The following is a 20,169-nucleotide window of genomic DNA, read 5'->3' as shown; positions in this document are numbered from 1 at the left end:
AATTGACGATAAAAGTAATATGCAGATAGACAGAATAAAATAAAACATTTCTGACAGCCAACTTTATAACTCCGCCTATAACTTTTGTACTTTATAGCACTCCCAGAAGGTATTAATCATTGAGTCACTGTTAGTTTTACACTTAATAACTTCTTGCGACTCTCAAACCCGGATCCGGGAGCGTAATCATCGCCTGAAACTAATTAGCATAACGCAACGGACATAAATATCCCTAGAAAATATTCCTATTCATGAAAATCACAAATTAAATATATTGAGACACAGCTTAGCCTTTTGTTAATCACACGGTCATCTCAGATTTTCAAAATATGCTTTACTGCCAGCGCTAGACAAGCATTTGTGTAAGTTTATCATAGCCTAGCATAGCATTATGCCGTGCTAGCAGCAGGCAACATTTTCACGAAAATAAGAAAAGCAATCAAATTAAATAATTTACCTTTGAAGAACTTTGGATGTTTTCACTCACGAGACTCCCAGTTAGATAGCAAATGTTCATTTTTTCCAAAAATATTATTTTTGTAGGCGAAATAGCTCTGTTTGTTCTTCACGTTTGGCTGAGAAATCGGCCGGAAAATGCGGTCACTACAACACTGAACTTTTTTCCAAATTAGCTCCATAATATCGACAGAAACATGGCAAACGTTGTTTAGAATCAATCCTCAAGGTGTTTTTCACATTTATTAGATAATATATCCACCGGGACAATTGGTTTCTCATTAGAAGCGATTGGAATAATGGCTACCTCTGTACTTTACGCAAGATTTTCTGCGGGAGCCATCATGTGACCACTTGCTCAATGTGGTCCCTTACGGCTATTCTTCAACATAAATGCGTAAAAATACGTCACAATGCTGTAGACACCTTGGGGAATACGTAGAAAGCGTAAGCTCATTCGTAGCCCATTCACAGCCATTGAAGGAGTCATTGGCATGCAGCGCTTTCAAAATATGGGGCACTTCCTGATTGGATTTTTATCTGGGTTTCGCCTGTAACATCAGTTCTGTTGCACTCACAGACAATATCTTTGCAGTTTTGGAAACGTTAGAGTGTTTTCTATCCAAATCTGTCAATTATATGCATAGTTGAGCATATTTTCGTGACAAAATATCCCTTTTAAAACAGAAACGTTTTTTATCCAAAAATGAAATTATACCGCCCCCAGAGTTTCGACATGACTCTGCCTTTGTGTTGTAAAATTTGTGAATTTTGTCTCTTGTATAATAAATTCTGTACATTAGGTTATACTGGATTAACTGTACATTTTCGTTAACTGTAATTTCATTAGTTATGTTCCAACACTCCCTCCAGCTTGTTCTAATATTAGTTATTTTTAGGTCTTGGTTCCAAAGTTTACATTTCTTTCTAAGATATTCTGTTGGATAGGCCTTCTGCAAGGCTTTGTATATCTTACCAATGATATGAGTATCCTTTTCTGACTCAAATAGAATTCCCTCAACATTGCTCTGATTTGAGACCGCCATCTTTATGCATCTCTGCTATTGCTTCAGTAGAGAACATAAACACACACCCCCATTCACCTCCTCTCTCGTCCACAGACATCCATGGAAGCACTCTTCAAGAAGGGGTATTCCTTCACTCTCCCTCCCAACACCTCTCTCCCCTTCAAGCCCATCTTCGAGTGTTTAGATTCAAGAACTGCAATGGTGCTCTTTTCCGTGATCTCCCTGATCAACTTCCTCCTCATGGTCCCCCTCAACACCTGGGTCATGTGGCTCGGAACCAGGCCGGGAGTTCCCATGACAACACCAACAACAACGAAAACAATCGAGATCTTCACCTGTAACCTGGCTGCAATGGAGATAGGCCACAGCTTCATAATCACTTGCTTCTCTATTAGCTACTACCTGAATGTGGATGCATTGATAATCATCTCCATAATGAGTGATAGCCTTGTCACGTGTGGTAGACCTTTGTTCCATTGCTGTACCTGCCTGGAGCGTTACCTGGCCGTGGTCCACCCTGTGGCCTACCTGAGGCCCAGAGCCCCCCGGTACAGGTGGGCCCTGACTGGGGTTATCTGGCTCGTTTCCCTGGGCTGGGTGAGGGTGATGGTATGGTGTTTTCCATTTTATCCCACCAAACTTTCTTTTTGGCTTGTTCCTACCCCCTTTAATGTTCATGTGTTTCTGTAGCCTGGCCGTTCTTTGGGTTCTGATTCGTCCAGGGCCGGGGGAAGGGGGCGGGGACAAGAAGCAGAGGGAACAATTGAAGCAGAGGGCTTTCAGAACCATCATGGTCATCTTGGCGACGCTGGTGGTCAGTTTCGGGTCGTCTCTTATTGTGTCGGTGGTGAAGGATGTGATCCCCTATGACAATGGGTGCATAGCTCTCGTAGTGACCTTCCTGTTTTTTTCCCCCAGTTCTGCTGTTCAACCTCTTCTTTTCTTACACAAGGTCGGGAAACTGCATTGCCTTTAAAACCCTATGTCTAGCGTAATGTTTCCCAACTCCAGTCGAGTACCCCCAACAGCAAACATTCTTGTTGTAGCATCTGAAAAACCCACCTGATTCAACTCATTGAGGGCTCGATGATTAGTTAAATCAGGAGTTTTTGTTCGGGGCTAAAACACAAATTAGTGCTGTTGGGTGGACTGGAGTTGGGAAACACTCACCTTGGGAATGATATTCTGTACATCGGTGGATTAGCAACCCGTTGGCCTGGCCCTGTAAAGGTTTTGTATAGCACATGCGCAGAGCATTACATGGATATTTAGAAAACAGGCCCCCTGGGGTCAGGGCAAACAGGATGCTAAAGCCTCAGGGCTTGTTTGACATTGCAGCTGACACTGTAGGCAGCTGCCCACTGACTAATATCATGGAAAGTGCTGGTGTTCTTTATGTTTTGCACACTCGGTGTATACCAACAACCACAAAATGTAAATCCACTAAGACGGACTCTAATTGACTTCCTAATGCAGGCATGCATCAAGGGAGGGTGCAAATTGAGAGGAGACAATAGTTTGAATTCTGTTGGAGTTGATGTCTGTCACCAATTGGTAAGAAATTGGCACCTCAGATTCCATCTGGTCCTAGTCATGTCCAACATCACAATGTATTTTTTATGGTCTGTGTGCAGTAGCGCTTTCTGCCCACATGCTTGTTGGTCGTTTTTGGAGGAATGTGATTGTCCCATATTTATTTGTCCTATTTATGTCTTTGCAGAAGCCCATTTCAAACACTTTACTTTCATAAAATAATATACAAACACCATCCTTTGTCACTTGAATGATCTTCCTCTGTAAGGAATGTTTATATCCGATATGATTTTACAATAACACATGTTTAATTTTGGACTGAGCTTTCTTTTTCTTAAATGTTTTATGTACGAAAACAAAAAAAAACATCACACACAGGTGTTAGGCAACCGGTCATCAGGTTATTGTTTCAGTCTCAGGTGTTTGCTTATTTGAATGGGATCAGCTGCTAAAAACGTTCAGTTTACAAACTATATTGTAGATAACAATAGTTTATTTTCTTATCATTCACAGCCATCTAGACTGATGCCGTAAATTAGAACAAGCTAAAGCATGAGTGCAATGTACAGTGCATTCGGAAAGTATTCAGACCCCTTGACTTTTTCCACATTTTGTTATGTTACAGCGTTATTCTAAAATTGATTAAATTAATTTTTGTTCCTCATCAATCTATACACAATAATGACAATGCGAAAACAGGTTTTTAGAAATGTTTGCTAATTTATCAAAATAAAAACATATACCTTATTCACATAAGTATTCAGACCCTTCGCTATGATAATCGAAATTGAGCTCAGGTGAATCCTGTTTCCATTGATCATCCTTGAGCTGTTTCTACAACTTGATTGGAGTCCACCTGTGGTAAATTCAATTGATTGGACATGATTTGGAAAGGCACACACCTGTCTATATAAGGTCCCACAGTTTACAATGCATGTCAGAGCAAAAACCAAGCCATGAGGTTGAAGGAATTGTCCGTAGAGCTCCATGACAGGATTGTGTTGAGGCACAGATCTGGGGAAGGGTACCAAAACATTTCTGCAGCATTGAAGGACCCCAAGAACACAGTGGCCTCATCATTCTTAAATGGAAGAAGTTTGGAACCACCAAGGCTCTTCATAGAGCTGGCTACCTGGCCAAAATGAGCAATCGGGGGAGAAGGGCCTTGGTCAGGGAGGTGACCAAGAACCTGATGGTCACTCTGACAGAGCTTCAGAGTTCCTCTGTAGAGATGGGAGAGTCTTCCAGAAGGACAACCGTCACTGCAGAACTCCACCAATCAGGCCTTTATGGTAGAGTGGCCAGACGGAAGCCACTCAGCAAAAGGCACATGACAGCTCGCTTGGAGTTTGCCAAAAGCCACCCAGACTCTCAGACCATGAGAAACAAGATTATCTGGTCTGATGAAACCAAGATTGAACTCTTTGGCCTGAATGCGAAGCGTGACATCTGGAGGAAACCTGGCACCATCACTACGGTGAAGAATGGTGGTGGCAGCATCATGCTGTGGGGAGGTTTTTCAGGGACTGGGAGACTAGTCAGGATCGAGGGAAAGATGAACGGAGCAAAGTAGAGAGAGATCCTTGATGAAAACCTGCTCCAGAGCACTCAAGACCCCAGACTGGGGGCGAAGGTTCACCTTCCAACAGGACAACGACCCTAAGCACACAGCCAAGACAACGCAGGATTGGCTTCGGGACAAGTATTTGCATTGTCATTATGGGGAATTGTGTATAGATTGATGAGGGGAAAAAACAATTTAATCAATTTTAGAATAAGGCTGTAACGTAACAAAATGTGGAAAAAGTCAAGAGGTCTGAATACTTTCCGAATGCACTGTATCTCTTTATAACTCATTGCATCAATGTTTTAATTGTGTAACAAAATATATTTTATCAGTATTATATACAGAAACTAGTCTGAGGGGTGGAACTCAAACCACACAGTCCAGTCTATAGTTTCTTAAATGAACAAATGGTCAGCTTTCAATCAAACAAATAAAAGTATTATCATATGACTATGATTCAAATCATGAAAAACCCAATAGTTGAATAAAATAGACACCTCTCTTAATGTAATTGGAGTATTAAGTCATTTAAATAAAAAAATATATATAATATTTCATTCAAACAGTCTGTTTTATTTAAATAGTGGGACTTTAGTTTGAAACCTGTCACATCCCTAACCTGTCAATGAACCCTAACCCGCCCAAGTAACGAGATAACAAAACGCTCAAGTTTAAGTCCCACTGTTGAAATGAAACCGGCTGTGCTTGAATGGAAGCTTTAACCATCCACACAGAGAAAATGTTGAACCTATACCATTACCATTTCCATCTTAAAACTATTTTCTTAGAATATACTGTATGTACATACAGTACATTCGCTCAGAGCTTTGCGGAGTTACTTGGCGAGAAGTACCTCTATGCAAATGCTTGTGACAGCTCTCGGCTATGAAAACTGTCATCTGTAACAAAACAAAGGGCACTATGGTAGATGGCATCCAAAGGTTTAAGAGTAGTAGCAGCTGCACCTTGATAAATAATATCACCATAATCCCCTACATCTTTACCAATGAGTGGGAGCTGCTGCGACTCAACACCTCCATTCGTCATCGCTCAAGTATTGGGAGCGATGAATTGTAGCCACATTCAAAGTAGCTGAAAGTGTGCAAGCCTGGATGGCTGTATGGCCCATAGAAATAGAATGCCAGTCCACCCATTGTGCTACCACTGACTCGACTGGACACACCCTTTCTAATCATTCTATTTCTATGGTGTGTCCACCGATGCCGCTAACCTAGTCAAGACAGGTCATTTCCATCTACCTGAAGCTAGTCAGCAGTCATCCCATAGTGGAACATGCCACAGACATGGACGACCCACAGGGCAAGTCCAAGATCATGGATGTAGCTGCAAATTCAATCTCAAAAGCCTCCAACCAACTTCAGGTCCTTGTGGGTGATGTTTTAATCCAAAGTAGCAAGGCCATGTAGTTAATGCTATCAGCCTGAAGCCCTCTACAGATGTGTCCTCTACCAGTGATTGCTTTAGAATCGCATTTGCAGCCAAGCAGAGGGTAAAAGGAAGGGCTACTTCTCATCATTCTGAAGAGATATGCGAGGGGAAAAATAAAAAGCATGTAAGTATAATGCTTATACCTTGTTGCCCTGTTATACAGTTGATACTGTTTATATCTTTCTTTCTATTCAGGCCCATGTGGCATTCAAGAGAGGATGTAAGGCAGAAGGTTAAGAGCCTCACCTCACCCCATAACACACAGGGATATCAGTAGTGGGAGGCTCTCAATGCTGCCAACACTTGTGAGACTAGGTTGCCTCTGCACCCACCAATTTTACCATCAGTAAACTTTGAGGGGCATTTCATTTGAATGCATTTTGTTTTTCTTTGAAACCCCAATTCATATCAAACCAGTGGATTATTAATGGTCAAAAGTAACCTCACTTTGCAATAGCTTTGACAACATTTCCAGTGCCCTCTATTTATTTGTGCAACAAACAACCCAAAGATAAAGCCTTATACTCACAAAAGAAAGCCTCTTATCTATGGTGAACATCCATTACAAGAAAAAATTCATGATACATGTTAAGGCAGACCAAGGAAAACAAAAACAATGAGAATGTTATACTTAAACACTTAATAGCTGAAAGACACCAATGGCCGAATCAAAGCCAACCTGCTTTGGCAATGTTTATGCAATATATTTGTTTACCTAGTATGCTTAGGCCTACATGCTAATGCGTGAATACTGCCCAGTGGGTTTGGTTGAATCGAGCCCCAAGTCTCTACACTATCCTTGAAATTAATTATCTAATAAATTAGCATTAATGGTTATGTAGCACTCCACTTGTTGCCAAACTGAATGCTTTTCTATTTATTGATTACTTATCTGGGGTCAATGGGCCTGTGACTAGAACTGGGGAGAGGATCTCTTTCTCAACAAAACATCATGAATCTCATTGACTCTGGAAGCCCTTATGGACTATCAGACTCAAAATAAAAAAAATCCAAGCCTTTAAGTGACATTCAGTTAACGTTTCCCTCAAAATCTCTTGGTCATCAGACCTGTGTTCAAATACTATTCGAAATCTACAATTAGTTAGCTTTGCCAGTCTGGGATGTCCGGTAGGTGAGGTTTGCACTTTTGTGACATTTGAAATGATTTCAAATAGTATGGGAACCTAGGTCTGTTGCACATACACATGTAGAGGAGGTAGGTGACACAGACACCCCAAACTAAAGCTGTAACAAAGTGTTATGGAATGGCCAACACTTCCTATGGTGATCCAGCATTCATTGCCTGTTTATCTGGGTAAAGTGAGATGTTTTCATCAAACCTTGAATGGGAGATTATAGACTACAGCAAATACAAACAAACAGATCAAATGTTCTTGAAACAGCAGTGATCCCTGCTGTTTTCTGTGCAGAGCATTCTCATGGCTTCACCGCTCTGTGTGTGTGTGTGGGGGTCTGCTTGTCTCATTTATCCCTGGTGTTCAAGTCCCCCAAAGAAAGATAGGGAAGTTACAAATCAGTCTCCACGGAAATTACCAGTCCAGTCTCCATGGAAATTATCCAGCGCTGGTACGGTACCAATACTCGGGAGCATCTTCTGTTTGAGAGCTCAAATGACATCAGGTGTATGAGAGTTTGGAGCAGAGATTGCTTCTCTGCTGTCTCTGGTTGGAGAGATGCATGCTGAGATGCATCCACTCAAAGAGATGCTTGTTGGTAGTGAGTGCCCAACCCTTCCTTTCTGTTAGCGATCTTTGATTGAGTAGATTACTTAGATAAAAATGGGGAACCTACCAAAAATGGCAAAATAAGTGTCCTTTTTGTGTTCAGATTCCTGTCAGGGCAATACAGAAAATTAGTTTATTTTTATTAAAGGGTCTTCATTTTGTTGACTGTGTGAGACAGAGTAAGAGAGGGGTATGTTCATTGAGTGCATCTTACCACTCTTGTTACACAGCTTAAGAACAAATTTGAGTTCATTTAAATTGGTTTTACATCTGAATAGGATTTGGTTTTACACTATATAGTTTAAAAGGAATTAAATTAGTTTGTAAGAGGAATGTGTACGTGAACCCTGGGAGGGATAGAACCCTGGGAGGGATAGAGACCAGTGTTGCCGACTTGAAGTCGCTATATTTAGAGAGCTCAGACCCCCACAGCGACTTTTTTCAAAGAACCTAGCGTCAAACTACTTTTCAGGCTGCCTTTGGGGAGTTTTGATACCATTTAGCGACTTTTCCCACAAACAAGATTGGGAATAGCTGCCTATGCAACAGAAGTCACAGCAGGTGCACACACAGGCAGAGAAGCACAAGGGGAAGGGGTGTGCGGCAGGAAAAGGGGCGAATTTCGGGGACCGCAGCAATGCAAATTGGAGCCGTGAAGTTGTGGCGGCAACTGCAAAATGTAATCTAGCGACAAATAAAGCAGCCAATTGCAATTCTCACAAAATGTTTTTTGCAACACTGGTAGTCAGCATACGTGCCAAATTCGTGTCATCAAAAGGCATGCAATTCTGTTTAATTGTTTAATAAGGACCCATCAAATAGTTGAAAGAGAAACAACCATTTTGGTTTATATCACTTTGTGATATAATTGACCACAAGTAAAGTTGCATAAACTAACCCACTGATTATGCCTCATGAATGTCAATGAGGGAGATAAATTAGAAAAACAAAAAATGCCATCATAAAACAAATAAATCTGATCCCCATACAGATGTTAAAATTATGCATTTGGCCATGTTTGACAGAGATTGAAACAAATCTCAAGGTAAAGTAAGTGCCAAGGAGACGCCTTCAAGAAGGGATGGAGCCAGCAAGAGTGTGTGTGTGCGCACGTGGGAAGGAATCAGAAAGTAAGGACAGAACAGGACAAGGCTGCAGCGGAGTCCTCGGTAGGAAGGGTGTGGGAAGGAGCAAGATAAACAACGAGAGGAGAAGGAAGGTCATGACTCTTCGTTGCCCGAGTCTTCCTCGTCATTGAAGCCACCCTCTCCTGCCATCTGGCCCACTGCCTCTGCATCATCGTCATCGTCGTCCTCCTCCTCGATGTCATCATCGTAGAGGTCATCGTAGAGCAGGTCCGAGCTGCTGTCGTGGGAAGGCACTTTGGTCTGGATGCAGTACTCTGCCAGCGTAGTAGGCACCTTCACGCCGTCCTGCTCCGCCTCCACTTTAGTGGACACGACCTGCTTCCTGAGAGAGATAGACAGCGAGAGAGAAATAGAGAGGGAGAGAGCACAACAGACAGAAGAGTGAAAAGTTCCAGATATAAAAATGAAGTGAATGATTGCACCGAATTTTCACATTTAGGTGCATGTGTATAAACGAGCATGATGTTGTTTGTCATTTTGTGTTTAAAAGAAAGTGAATTCTAAGAACCTGATGATCTCGGCATACTCTTTGTCCTTGCCCTTGCTGTCTCTCCACTTGCGGAACATAACAGAGGCATCGACATTGGCCGGGGAGAAGGTGTTGGGCTCATTCAACAGAGAGATCACACTCAGTAGGATGGTCCTGAACATACAGACAAATACATATACAAATGTCCAGAGAGTTGGGGGTGTGTTCAGTTGATGAAACATTTTGCAATGTTTTAGAACAATATGTCCAGCATCACACCGCACAACTGCCCTCTGAGCCACCATCATTACAATGTTCCTCAACAGGTTGTTCAGAACAGTACCCTGTCTGTTCACTTAAATGTTTGCTAGGTTTACTTCATCCTGAATGCAGCCCAGGTGTTTTACCTGACATTCTGGGTGGGATTCCATCTCTCAGAGGGCAGCTCTCCGCTCCGGGGGTCGTCAACAGGGGGGTGAAGGATGGAGATGCACACGTCCCCATTCTGTAGACAAGCAACATGTTACACTCCACAGCAATTGCAACAACTGGCCATAAATTCATATAATCACACAAAAGCAAGACACACAAACACAGCGGGGGTCAGTGTGCTGCTAACAGCTTAGCTTCCTCCACTGTCCGACTGCCCCATACTGGGCTTGAACCAGTGATCCTCTGTTTCGCAACACACGTTACCGCCCTATTTGACAATGTTCCAACAGGCTGAGCCACCCAAAAGGTACCAAGCTAGTTGTGGAATGAGCTGACGATCCATCCTTAACTCTTACACAAACATACAATGTGGTACACCTCACCTCATATATGTTGGGGTGCCACATCTTCGTGAGGAAACGGAATGTAGGTGGACAATAAGGGTAGTCAACTGGAAACTTAATGTGTGCCTGGAAATGAGAGAAAATCAGTGATGTGTGAGGGCAGGAATACCTTGACATTTCAGAAAGTGTGTTGAAACCCACTGGTGTATTTTGGCCTGGGTGACAGATAACAACTCAGTTGTAACATAACAAACAAAGGAGTATTTTTCGATGGTCATTAAAGTGGTACGCCAAGTTTGTCAAACATTGCTCTCTAGGCCGGGGTATGCTCTCACGCAGCTCAATAATGAAGTAGAGGTGCCTAAACGTTACTTCTTAGTCCAAGGACCTTACATGTTATGTTTAAAGGGTGAATTGGCTCTGGAAGCCAAAGCAACCAACTACTCCCATCTAAATGTGAATTGATTCTCAATTGCGGTGCAGTACGGTTCTAGAAACATAAATCACATAAACATAAAATCACACACTTACTTTACATTGTTTTAACACAGTTGCAACCGACAGTATTTTTCAGTGACAACACATTTGTGTCGTCTGTCTTCCGTTTACACCATAAATTGTGGTTTACACAAAGGTGTTCGGTGACACATATAGCTGATTAGCACAGGTAGTCCACTCTGTCTTCGGTAAACAAGCACTGTAACATGGAAATATGGCTGTGTGAGAACCATAACCCTATAAAAGTTGTGAATCAATTTAACCTTATGTTTTTAGAAAATTATACTGAAAAAAATATAAATATAATAATGTACTTGTAAAAAAAACATTGCACTCAAGCACATCCAGTTCTGCCCTCAATTGTTGTCATTAGAAGACACTGAGTCTGAACTGTAGATGGTAAATTATTTATTGGGAAATCAAACTTGAAGCTGATCCAGCATTTATAGAAATGTTTCATGAGCTGAAATAAAAGATCCCAGAAATGTTCAATATGCACAAAAAGCTTATTTCTCTCAAATGTTGTGCACAAATTTGTTTACATCCCTGTAAGTGAGCATTTCTCATTTGCCAAGACAATCCATCCACCTGACAGGTGTGGCATATCAAGAAGCTGATTAAACAGCATGATCATTACACAGGTGCACCTTGTGCTGGGGACAATAAAAGGCCACTCTAAAAATGTGCAATTGTCATCACACATCATAATGCCACAGATGTCTCAAGTTTTGAGGGAGCATGAAATTGTCATGCTGACTGCAGGAATGTCCACCAGTGTTGTTGCCAGATAATTTAATATTGATTTCTCTACCATGAGCCACCTCCAACTTTGTTTTAGAGAATTTGGCAGAATGTCCAACTGGCCCCACCGCAAACCATGTGTAACCACGCCAGCCCAGGACCTCCATATCTGTCTTCATCACCTGCGGGATCGTCTGAGACCAGTCACCCGGACAGCTGATGACACTGTTGGTTTGCACAACCAAATAATTTCACAAACTGTCAGAAACCGTCACAGGGAATCTCATTTGCATGCTCATCGTCCTCACCAGGGTCTTAACCTGACTGCAGTTTGCGGTCGTAACTGACTTCAGTGGGCAAATGCTCCATTTTGATGGCCACCGGCACGCTGGAGAAGTGTGCTCTTCAGAGAATAATCCCAGTTTCAGATGGTTGACAGCATGTATGGCATTGTGTGGGCGAGCGGTTTCACATTGTGAACAGTGGCCCATGGTGGCAGTGGGGTTATGGTATGAACAGGCATATGCTATGGGCAACGAACACAATTACATTTTATCGATGGCAATTTCAATGCACAGAGATACTGTGACGAGATCCTGAGGGTCCATTGTCGTGCTATTCATTCGCCGTCATCATCTCATGTTTCAGCCTGACAATCCATGGCCCCATGTTGCAAGGCTGCACACAATTCCTGGAAGCTGAAAATGTCCCACTTCTTCCATGGCCTGCAAACTCACCAGACATGTCATCACCCATTGAGCATGCATGTTCCAGTTCCCACCAATATCCAGCAACTTCGTACAGCCATTGAAGAGGAGTGGGACAACAGATGTGTTGCACTGCATTAGGCAAATGGTGGTCACACCAGATACTGACTGGTTGTCTGATCCACACCCCTAATTTTATTTCAGGTACTGTATCTGTGACCAACAGATGCATATCGGTATTCCGATTCATGTGAAATCCATAGATTAAGAGGGCCTAATGAATTTATTTTCCATTGAATAATTCAGTAAAATCTTTAAAATTGTTGCATGTTGCATTTATATTTTTGTTCAGTGTATTTCTCGCCGATATGAAATACAAGGTCCTTATGTTTCCAAAACCGTACTGCAAGCAAGCGTCGCAGCTCTTAGCAAAACTCGCCCCTACAGAAGGAACCTTCCTTCACAGACTCTTATATGTAATGTAATGGTTTGAGTCATGATTAAGGGCTAGCACTCACGGTGGCCAGTCAAACACTGATTGTCTACATATAAATATAACAACAAAAAGTGTGTTGTGTTAGGCTATGCTAAAAGTACTGTTTGGATTCTTGTTGTTTTATGTCTATACTATAAGACTAGAGTTAGCCCGGATCAGGTGAATTGCCCATAGACAAGACAGACTAAATCAGCGATTCTCAGCTGGTGGGTCGTGACCCAAATTTGGGTCAAGGGAGGTTTTGAATGGGTCATAGGTGTCTGAGTAAAAATGAACTATTAATATTTTTTTATAAATTATTTGATGTGAAAAAAATACTTGTCTGAATTTAACATAAACCAGGTAGAAGTGTGAATAAATTATAATGAATGTACAGTTTTAAAATAATTTAATCTCTGAACAATTTTTCTTCAATCACAGTACTTTCAATATAGAGCTATTTGCAGTGCTATTTTGGCTGATTTTGTGGTCTCAAACCAGTGAGTTTATAAACATTCATGTAATTGAAACATTTAATATCAATACAGCATAAAAAATAGTTTTCCTGATTGTATTTTGGCAATTATTTTTCTCGGGTCGCAACTGAGACAACCTGGTTCAATTTGGGTCCTGAGGCAAAACCAGTTGAGACTAAATTATCCCTCACCTTGAAGTATCCCCCCTCGTAAAGTGTGTTGGGGGGTCCAAATATGGCCACCTCCCAGTTGTACAAGTCTGACTCTTCTACTGGGGTGATGCGGAAACCCTCCACTGGTTCCTCTTGGAGAGACTTCAGTTCAAGCATCAGTGCCTTATGAGAGCTTGGCATCTGCTGCTGCGCCATGGTGACACAAGAGTAATGAAGTGTCAAAACCGGACGACCCCGTTTGCTCTCGCTCTTTGGCAGTTTTCTCAATAGCCAGTCAAATAAAACAGGACCAATTCAAATTGCTCGTCCCAACAGCTGGTAGTCATATAAATGTATGCAAGCATTAACCTCCACGTCTTGATGGTAGGTGGCAAGCACGAGCTATCCACCTAACGGTGCAGCCTGCTCTAAACAAGTCGGGAGCATTAACTAGCGACAAAACTTCTGCTGGCAGTGTTGACAGTTCATTGGATAATGAAGAAGCTACTATTGGTAGAGACTAAAATATTTATATACAGTTTTATGACACGCCAAATGTTTTATCGCTGCATATTCCTCGATCTGTGCATCTGTTATTGTTTTATTCTGGGGGTGGTCAGGTTTTACAAATGACCTTCTGTCCCCACCTTCAAAATATAGCTAGCGTCTTTGATATCCAACCATTTATAACTTGTTTCATAATGTTATGAAAAGTACAATTAGATGACAAACGGTGTTTCTGTTTTTCCTGTGTCATTCGTTCGTTCTAAGTCGATCTGTCAAGACTCGGCAGATCCTGCGGGTTGTTTTGACATTTGTTTGTTTGAGAGCTCGCTAGCTGCTCCACGAGTCTCAAACTCTACCAACGTTCATGATTCGTTTTTTGTTGTTGTTGTGTAATCATATGACCAGCAATATCTCTTTACAATAACTACAGCGTTATAAATTAATCCACATTTGTGTAGGAACTTCCTTCTCTCTTAAATTCCAACTTTTGCTTCCTGGAGATTTCACTGCGCTTGCTGCCTCGCGCACTTACGTCGTAGCGTAGGCAACACCTTGCACTTACGTTTTACGTGGAAAAACTACGTAAAAAAATATAGCTAGGGTATTTGGCATCCAACCATTTTAACTTGTTTCATAATGTTATAATGAAAAGTAGAATTAGATGATAAACGGTGTTTATACTGTTTTTCCTGTGTCATTCGTCCGTTCTCTGTAGATCTGTCAAGACTCTTTGCAGGTCCAACGAGTTGTTCTCAGCCTCTTGTTTGTGTTCGGGAGGATAGCTTTTCTCCGAATCCCACGACCCTTACAAAACAAAATCGCCGAGTGCAGTATAATTAAGCAATAATGCCCGAGGGGGTGTGGTATGGACGATATACCACGGCTAAATGATGTTCTTAAGCACTACGCAACGCATGGTGGTAGTAGACCGCCCTTAGTCTGGTATATTGTCCATATATCACAAGCCTTATTCTATTATAATGCTGTCACCACCCAGAAGGCGAGGTCAGTACAGGTGCATCAAAGCTCAGACCAAGAGACTGAAAAACAGCTTCTATCTCAAGGCCATCAGACTGTTAAATAGCCATCACTAGCACAGAGAGGCCACTGCCTACATACAGACTTGAAATCATTGGCTACTTTAATAAATGGAACACTAGTCACTTTAATAATGGCACTTTAATAATCTTTACATATCTTGCATCACTCATCTCATGTATATTCTGTATTCTATACTATTTATTGCATCTTAGCCTATGCGCTCTGACATTGCTCATCCATATATTTATATATTCTTATTCCATCACTTTACTTAGATTTGTGTGTATTAGGTATTTGTTGTGGAATTGTTAGATATTACTTGTTAGATATTGCTGCACTGTTGGAACTAGAAGCACAAACATTTCGCTACACTCGCAATAACATCTGCTAACCATGTGTATGTGACCAATGCATTTGATTTGAACTGATTACCAATGTAATTAGAGCAGTAAAAATAAATGTTTTGTCATACCCATGGTATACATAAGGTCTGATATACCACGGCTTTCAGCAAATCAGCATTCAGGGCTCGAACCACCAAATGTATAACTGTAGTTAGAGTGCATTATAACTGCAGTATGCTGCAAATACTGTGTCCAAAATAAAATGTTTTTACTGCAGTAATTTTGCAGTGTAACTGCATTTACAGTGCAGTATAACTGCAGTTCAACTACAGTATACTGCAGTTATTCTGCAATTACTGCGTCCAAAATACAGCAGTCGGCTGCAGTTACTGCACTTTTACTACAGTTTCAAAAGTGCAATCTTTTTTTGTAAGGGGTTGTGCTCGCTCCGAGTCTCAAACTCTACCAATGTTTATGATTAGTTTTAAAGTTCTCCTATGACCAGCAAAATGTCTTTAAAATAATTATACTGTTATACATTAATCCATATTTGTGTAGGAGCTTCATTTTCTCTCTTTCGTTCCTCACTTTGCTTTGCTTCAGGCAAAAAAGTTTTTTTTTTAAACACTCAATTAGACCATGGCCATTTCAAGCTTATCTTTCTAGAAAATAAAAAGTTATTTCAGAATATTTAGGCATGTTAGCTGGCTAACTCAGTGATCCTGCTGTGTGGTATATCCCTCTGAAAGACTGAGGATTATCCCACTGCTGCCAACCAATATAGTGATAGAAGGGTGGGGCTTGACTGTATCATTGGATCCAGTAGTACATTTGTTTTTTCAAGAAAATCATACATGGGCTGTTCAAAATATATAGCATCACAAAGCCACCTTACATTAAATCTGTGCAGCGTTTAATGTAAACTCGTGGTATCAGGCGGCTTTGCACGGCTACAATACATAGGCCAGTTCTAAAACATAAGTAGATTGTGGGATGACTAGGTGCATACACACACCTTGTGTTGTGACCAATAACACAGTGACCCGATAAGCTCAATCCAAACCAATGGATGTCTTTTGATTCATATTTGTATACCTAGTGGTTACAGCAAAGTGAGTTTAGTAGGCTAGTGTTATTAATCACAGGGAGGCTAAACTTTTCCCCCTCTATCTAGACCATGTGTCAAACTAATTTCACAGAGGGAGGAGTGTCTGTGGGTTATCAAATCAAAGTTTATTTGTCACACGCTGAATACAACAGGTGGACCTTTCAGTGAAATGCTTTACTTACAGGCTCTAACCAATAGTGCAAAAAAAGGTATTAGGTTGTCACGCCCTGACATATCTCTGTTTTCTTTATATTTTGGTTAGGTCAGGGTGTGACTAGGGTGGGTACGCTAGTTTTTGTATTGTCTAGGGGTTTTGTAGGTCTAGGTGATTTGTTTTGTCGATGGTGACCTGATATGGTTCCCAATCAGAGGCAGCTGTTTAGCGTTTTCTCTGATTGGGGATCATATTTAGGTAGCCATTTCCCTTGGGTGTTTGTGGGATCTTGTCTATGTGTAGTTGTTTGTCAGCACTTGTTCGTATAGCGTCACGCTTTGGTCATTCTTTAAATAAGAATGTATGTATACCACGCTGCGCCTTGGTCCGATCCTTATAACGAACATGACATAGGTGAACAATAGGTAAGTAAAGAAATAAAGACAGTGAAAACAGTAGTGAGGCTACATACAGACATCAGTCAGGCTGATTTGAGGTAGTATGTTGATGTGGTTAAAGTGACTATGCATATATGATGAACAGAGTAGTGTAAAGAGGTGTTGGCGGGTGGTGGGACACAATGCAGATAGCCCGGTTAGCAAATGTGCGGGAGCACTGGTTGGTCAGGCCAATTGAGGTAGTATGTACATATGTACATGAATGTATAGTTAAAGTGACTGTATATGATAAACAGAGTAGTGCACAATGCAAATAGTCTGGGTAGCCATTTGATTACCTGTTCAGGAGTCTTGTGGCTTGGGGGTAAAAACTGTTGAGAAGCCTTTTTGTCCTAGACTTGGCACTCTGGTACCACTTGCCATGCAGTAGTAGAGAGAACAGGCTATGGCTGGGGTCTTTGACAATTTTTAGGGCCTTCCTCTGACACCGGCTGGTGTAGAGGTCCTGGATGGCAGGCAGCTTAGCCCCAGTGATGTACTGGGCCGTAAACACTACCTTCTGGAGTGCCTTGCGGTCGGAGGCCAAGCAATTGCCGTACCAGGAAGTGATGCAACCACATGCTCTCAATGTTGTGTGTAAATTACTCCACTCTTGTAATTGATTGAGGAATTAAGATCACTAATTAGTAAGGAACACCTGTTTGTATAGGTCTTAATTGAAAGGGAAAAACTTAAAACTTGCAGACATTCGTCCCTCTGTAGAATGAGTTTGACACTCCTGATCTAGACTCTCTAGATATAGATGATCACTTCCAACACAGGCCGGAGAAACCGTGGGGATTCTCCCACTGCTGCCACCAATGCACTAGCGATTGAAGGGAAATAGTTGTGGAGCTTGAACCTGGGATTCTGCAGTTAAAGGGCAAACACACACTACAAAAAGGGGTAGCAATAACTTTTTTTTAAATCACTGAACATTCCAACATAAAATCATTTAATTCAGTATATTGTTACATATCAAAATTATTGAACTACTTGAATGTAATGTAAAATGCCCATTTTTTTTTTTATGTCAAAATGATTGCCCATGGATTTCACTTGCAAATTCAAGCCCATTTTTTTTTCCCCCTCCTGACGTTCAAGCCCTGGTAGCTCGTATAGTAGTTAGTCCTCTGCGTTGTGGCTGCAGCGTCCCTGGTTCGACGCCGGGTCATGGCATTAAGATACAATGTCACAGCAAAATAGTACTTTTTTTAACCTCTTAACCTCGTGTCTTTGAAATCAACTTTGGCTTCCCAACAAACAAACAAACCTGAGGTAACTGACATCTATAGCCTTTGGCACACCAGCTAACAAGCTACATATGGTAGCATTCATAATTATTGCACGAAGAACAGCAGATAAAACGAAAGGAGCTCAGCCACCAACCATGTGAGTGCGGTGCTGTGTGTACATGGAATGGTTCCATATGGGACTGTAACTGATCTGGATGCTGAATGTATTCTGTACATTCAGTATAGACTCCTTTCCAGTACCGGACACACTGACATAAAGCACAAATGCGCGTTGACTCTTGGCTGCAGTAAGAAAGCCATTGCCATCTGCGCCCATTCAACAGCCTAGATTGACCTTTGTATTACTTCTAAACAAAATATTTTTTTTTTTTTTGGGGGGTTCTGGGGGGTTCTGTCATGTATACATATATTCATACACATAGCTCATAGCTCATATCAAGCACATATACAGTGCCCAGTGCCTATATATATATATATATATATACACACAGTGCCTTGCGAAAGTATTCGGCCCCCTTGAACTTTGCGACCATATATATATATATATATATACACACACACAAACACCATTTTTTTCCTGAATTCAGTACCATTGTGCAAGGCTGTGGAGTAGTTCAATGGACCTTATCCAACCTCATATATATATATATATATATATATATATATATGAGGTTGGATATATTTCCTCTTATAAATTATGAACAACACTGAATGTAATTAAGAATCCTAGCTTACTGAGACATTATAGTTGTTCCTTAATTGTTATCATTGACACTTTGTTCCGTCCGAGGTCAGTGGCACCAACTTCCTGACAGTCTCTCGGGGGTGGTAAGGTAGAGTCTGTGGCAGATCAGGGTGACAGGTTCCAGCTCACAGCTGCAGTCAGACGTCATGAGCTCGTCCTGAAATGAGGACATTCTGTTTCTTAGATTGCATTCCTAAACATTACTTCCTATGTTGGTGAGATGCATTCCTCTTAAGAACTTTTGAAATGACTCCATATTTTTACCATAACAACCGAGTGAACAGGGTTATGGTAAACTAGAAACAATTCAAAGTTATTTTTGCAGGAATACAGTATAGTGTGCACAATACAATGAAATAAGATGACTACAGTATATTAAGTACAGTAGTTTCCATAGAAGCAAAGAGTCAGTTCAGTTTTCATCAACAGTCTTATAGCTTGGAGGAAGAAACTGTCTTTGCTACAATTGATTCTCTGATACAATTTGCAAGATGCTAAAAGAGCCAGATGTCATAGTTTCCAATTTGGATGTAAGGCCTACCTCTAACGTCAACAACTGTCAAGATTGTTGTACTGGCTTTGACAGTCAGGGTCACCTTGTCTCTTCCACTCCCATTGTAGGCCCACCGGGACACATGGGACGAACTTCCCTGACTAAGACAGACATACACAAACTTGTTGTAGAACAGATTTGAAACTACACCATCGGGGGGATATTTCATTGCACAAGTTGTTAGAACTCCAAATCAACTCTGTGCTTGGCATGACAGATTTTGCCACATTTACCTTATCGCTGCAGGGAATTATAACTTTTAAAGAAAGTGAACTGTATGTATTAATCCATGATTTTGTTACTACTTGGTTAGACTACTGCAATGCTCTACTTTCCAGCTACCCGGATAAAGCACTAAATACATTTCAGTTAGTGCTAAATACGGCTGCTAGAATCCTGACTAGAACCAAAAAACGTGATCATATTATTCCAGTGCTAGCCTCCTTACACTGGCTTCCTGTCAAGGCAAGGGCTGATTTCAAGGTTTTACTGCAGACCTACAAAGCATTACATGGGCTTGCTCCTACCCATCTTTCCGATTTAGTCCTGCCGTACATGCCTACACGTACGTTAGTCAAAAGATGCCTCCTAATTGCCTCCTAATTGTCCCTAAAATTTCCAAGCAAACAGCTGGAGGCAGGGCTTTCTCCTATAGAGCTCCATTTTTATGGAATGGTCTGCCTACCCATGTGCGAGACGCAGACTCTGTCTCAACCTTTAAGTCTTTACTGAAGACTCATCTGTTCAGTGGGTCATATGATTGAGTGTAGTCTGCCCCATGAGTGTGAAGGTTAACGGAAAGGC

The 20,169-nt window shown here is 41.3% G+C and overlaps 1 protein-coding gene and 1 long non-coding RNA gene across 2 annotated transcripts in view; both read right to left on the bottom strand.

Annotated features, from left to right (window-relative positions):
- Positions 1 to 6,497: 6,497 nt before the first annotated feature.
- LOC118392965 (ubiquitin-conjugating enzyme E2 R2-like) lies at positions 6,498 to 14,372 on the bottom strand. Its single transcript, XM_035785038.2, has 5 exons — positions 13,260 to 14,372; positions 10,211 to 10,297; positions 9,803 to 9,900; positions 9,435 to 9,569; positions 6,498 to 9,248 (listed from the first exon to the last, which is right to left on the bottom strand). The coding sequence occupies exons 1-5, from the start codon at positions 13,434 to 13,436 to the stop codon at positions 8,999 to 9,001; spliced, it is 747 nt and encodes a 248-aa protein (XP_035640931.1). The 5' UTR covers positions 13,437 to 14,372; the 3' UTR covers positions 6,498 to 8,998.
- A 4,347-nt stretch (positions 14,373 to 18,719) lies between these two features.
- Positions 18,720 to 20,169, bottom strand: part of LOC118392966 (uncharacterized) — a 47,349-nt gene continuing 45,899 nt past the window's right edge. The window contains exons 2-3 of the long non-coding RNA XR_004827472.2: positions 19,354 to 19,466; positions 18,720 to 18,969 (exon numbers count right to left, since the gene is read on the bottom strand). This is a non-coding gene — a long non-coding RNA (uncharacterized LOC118392966). The remainder of the gene's footprint in view (positions 18,970 to 19,353; positions 19,467 to 20,169) is intronic.

Source organism: Oncorhynchus keta, chromosome 14 (genome assembly GCF_023373465.1).
Source record: "Oncorhynchus keta strain PuntledgeMale-10-30-2019 chromosome 14, Oket_V2, whole genome shotgun sequence".
Classification (NCBI taxonomy): domain Eukaryota; kingdom Metazoa; phylum Chordata; class Actinopteri; order Salmoniformes; family Salmonidae; genus Oncorhynchus; species Oncorhynchus keta.
The sequence above is the reverse complement of the archived record's forward strand: the minus strand, read 5'-3'. Positions and strand labels throughout refer to the sequence as shown.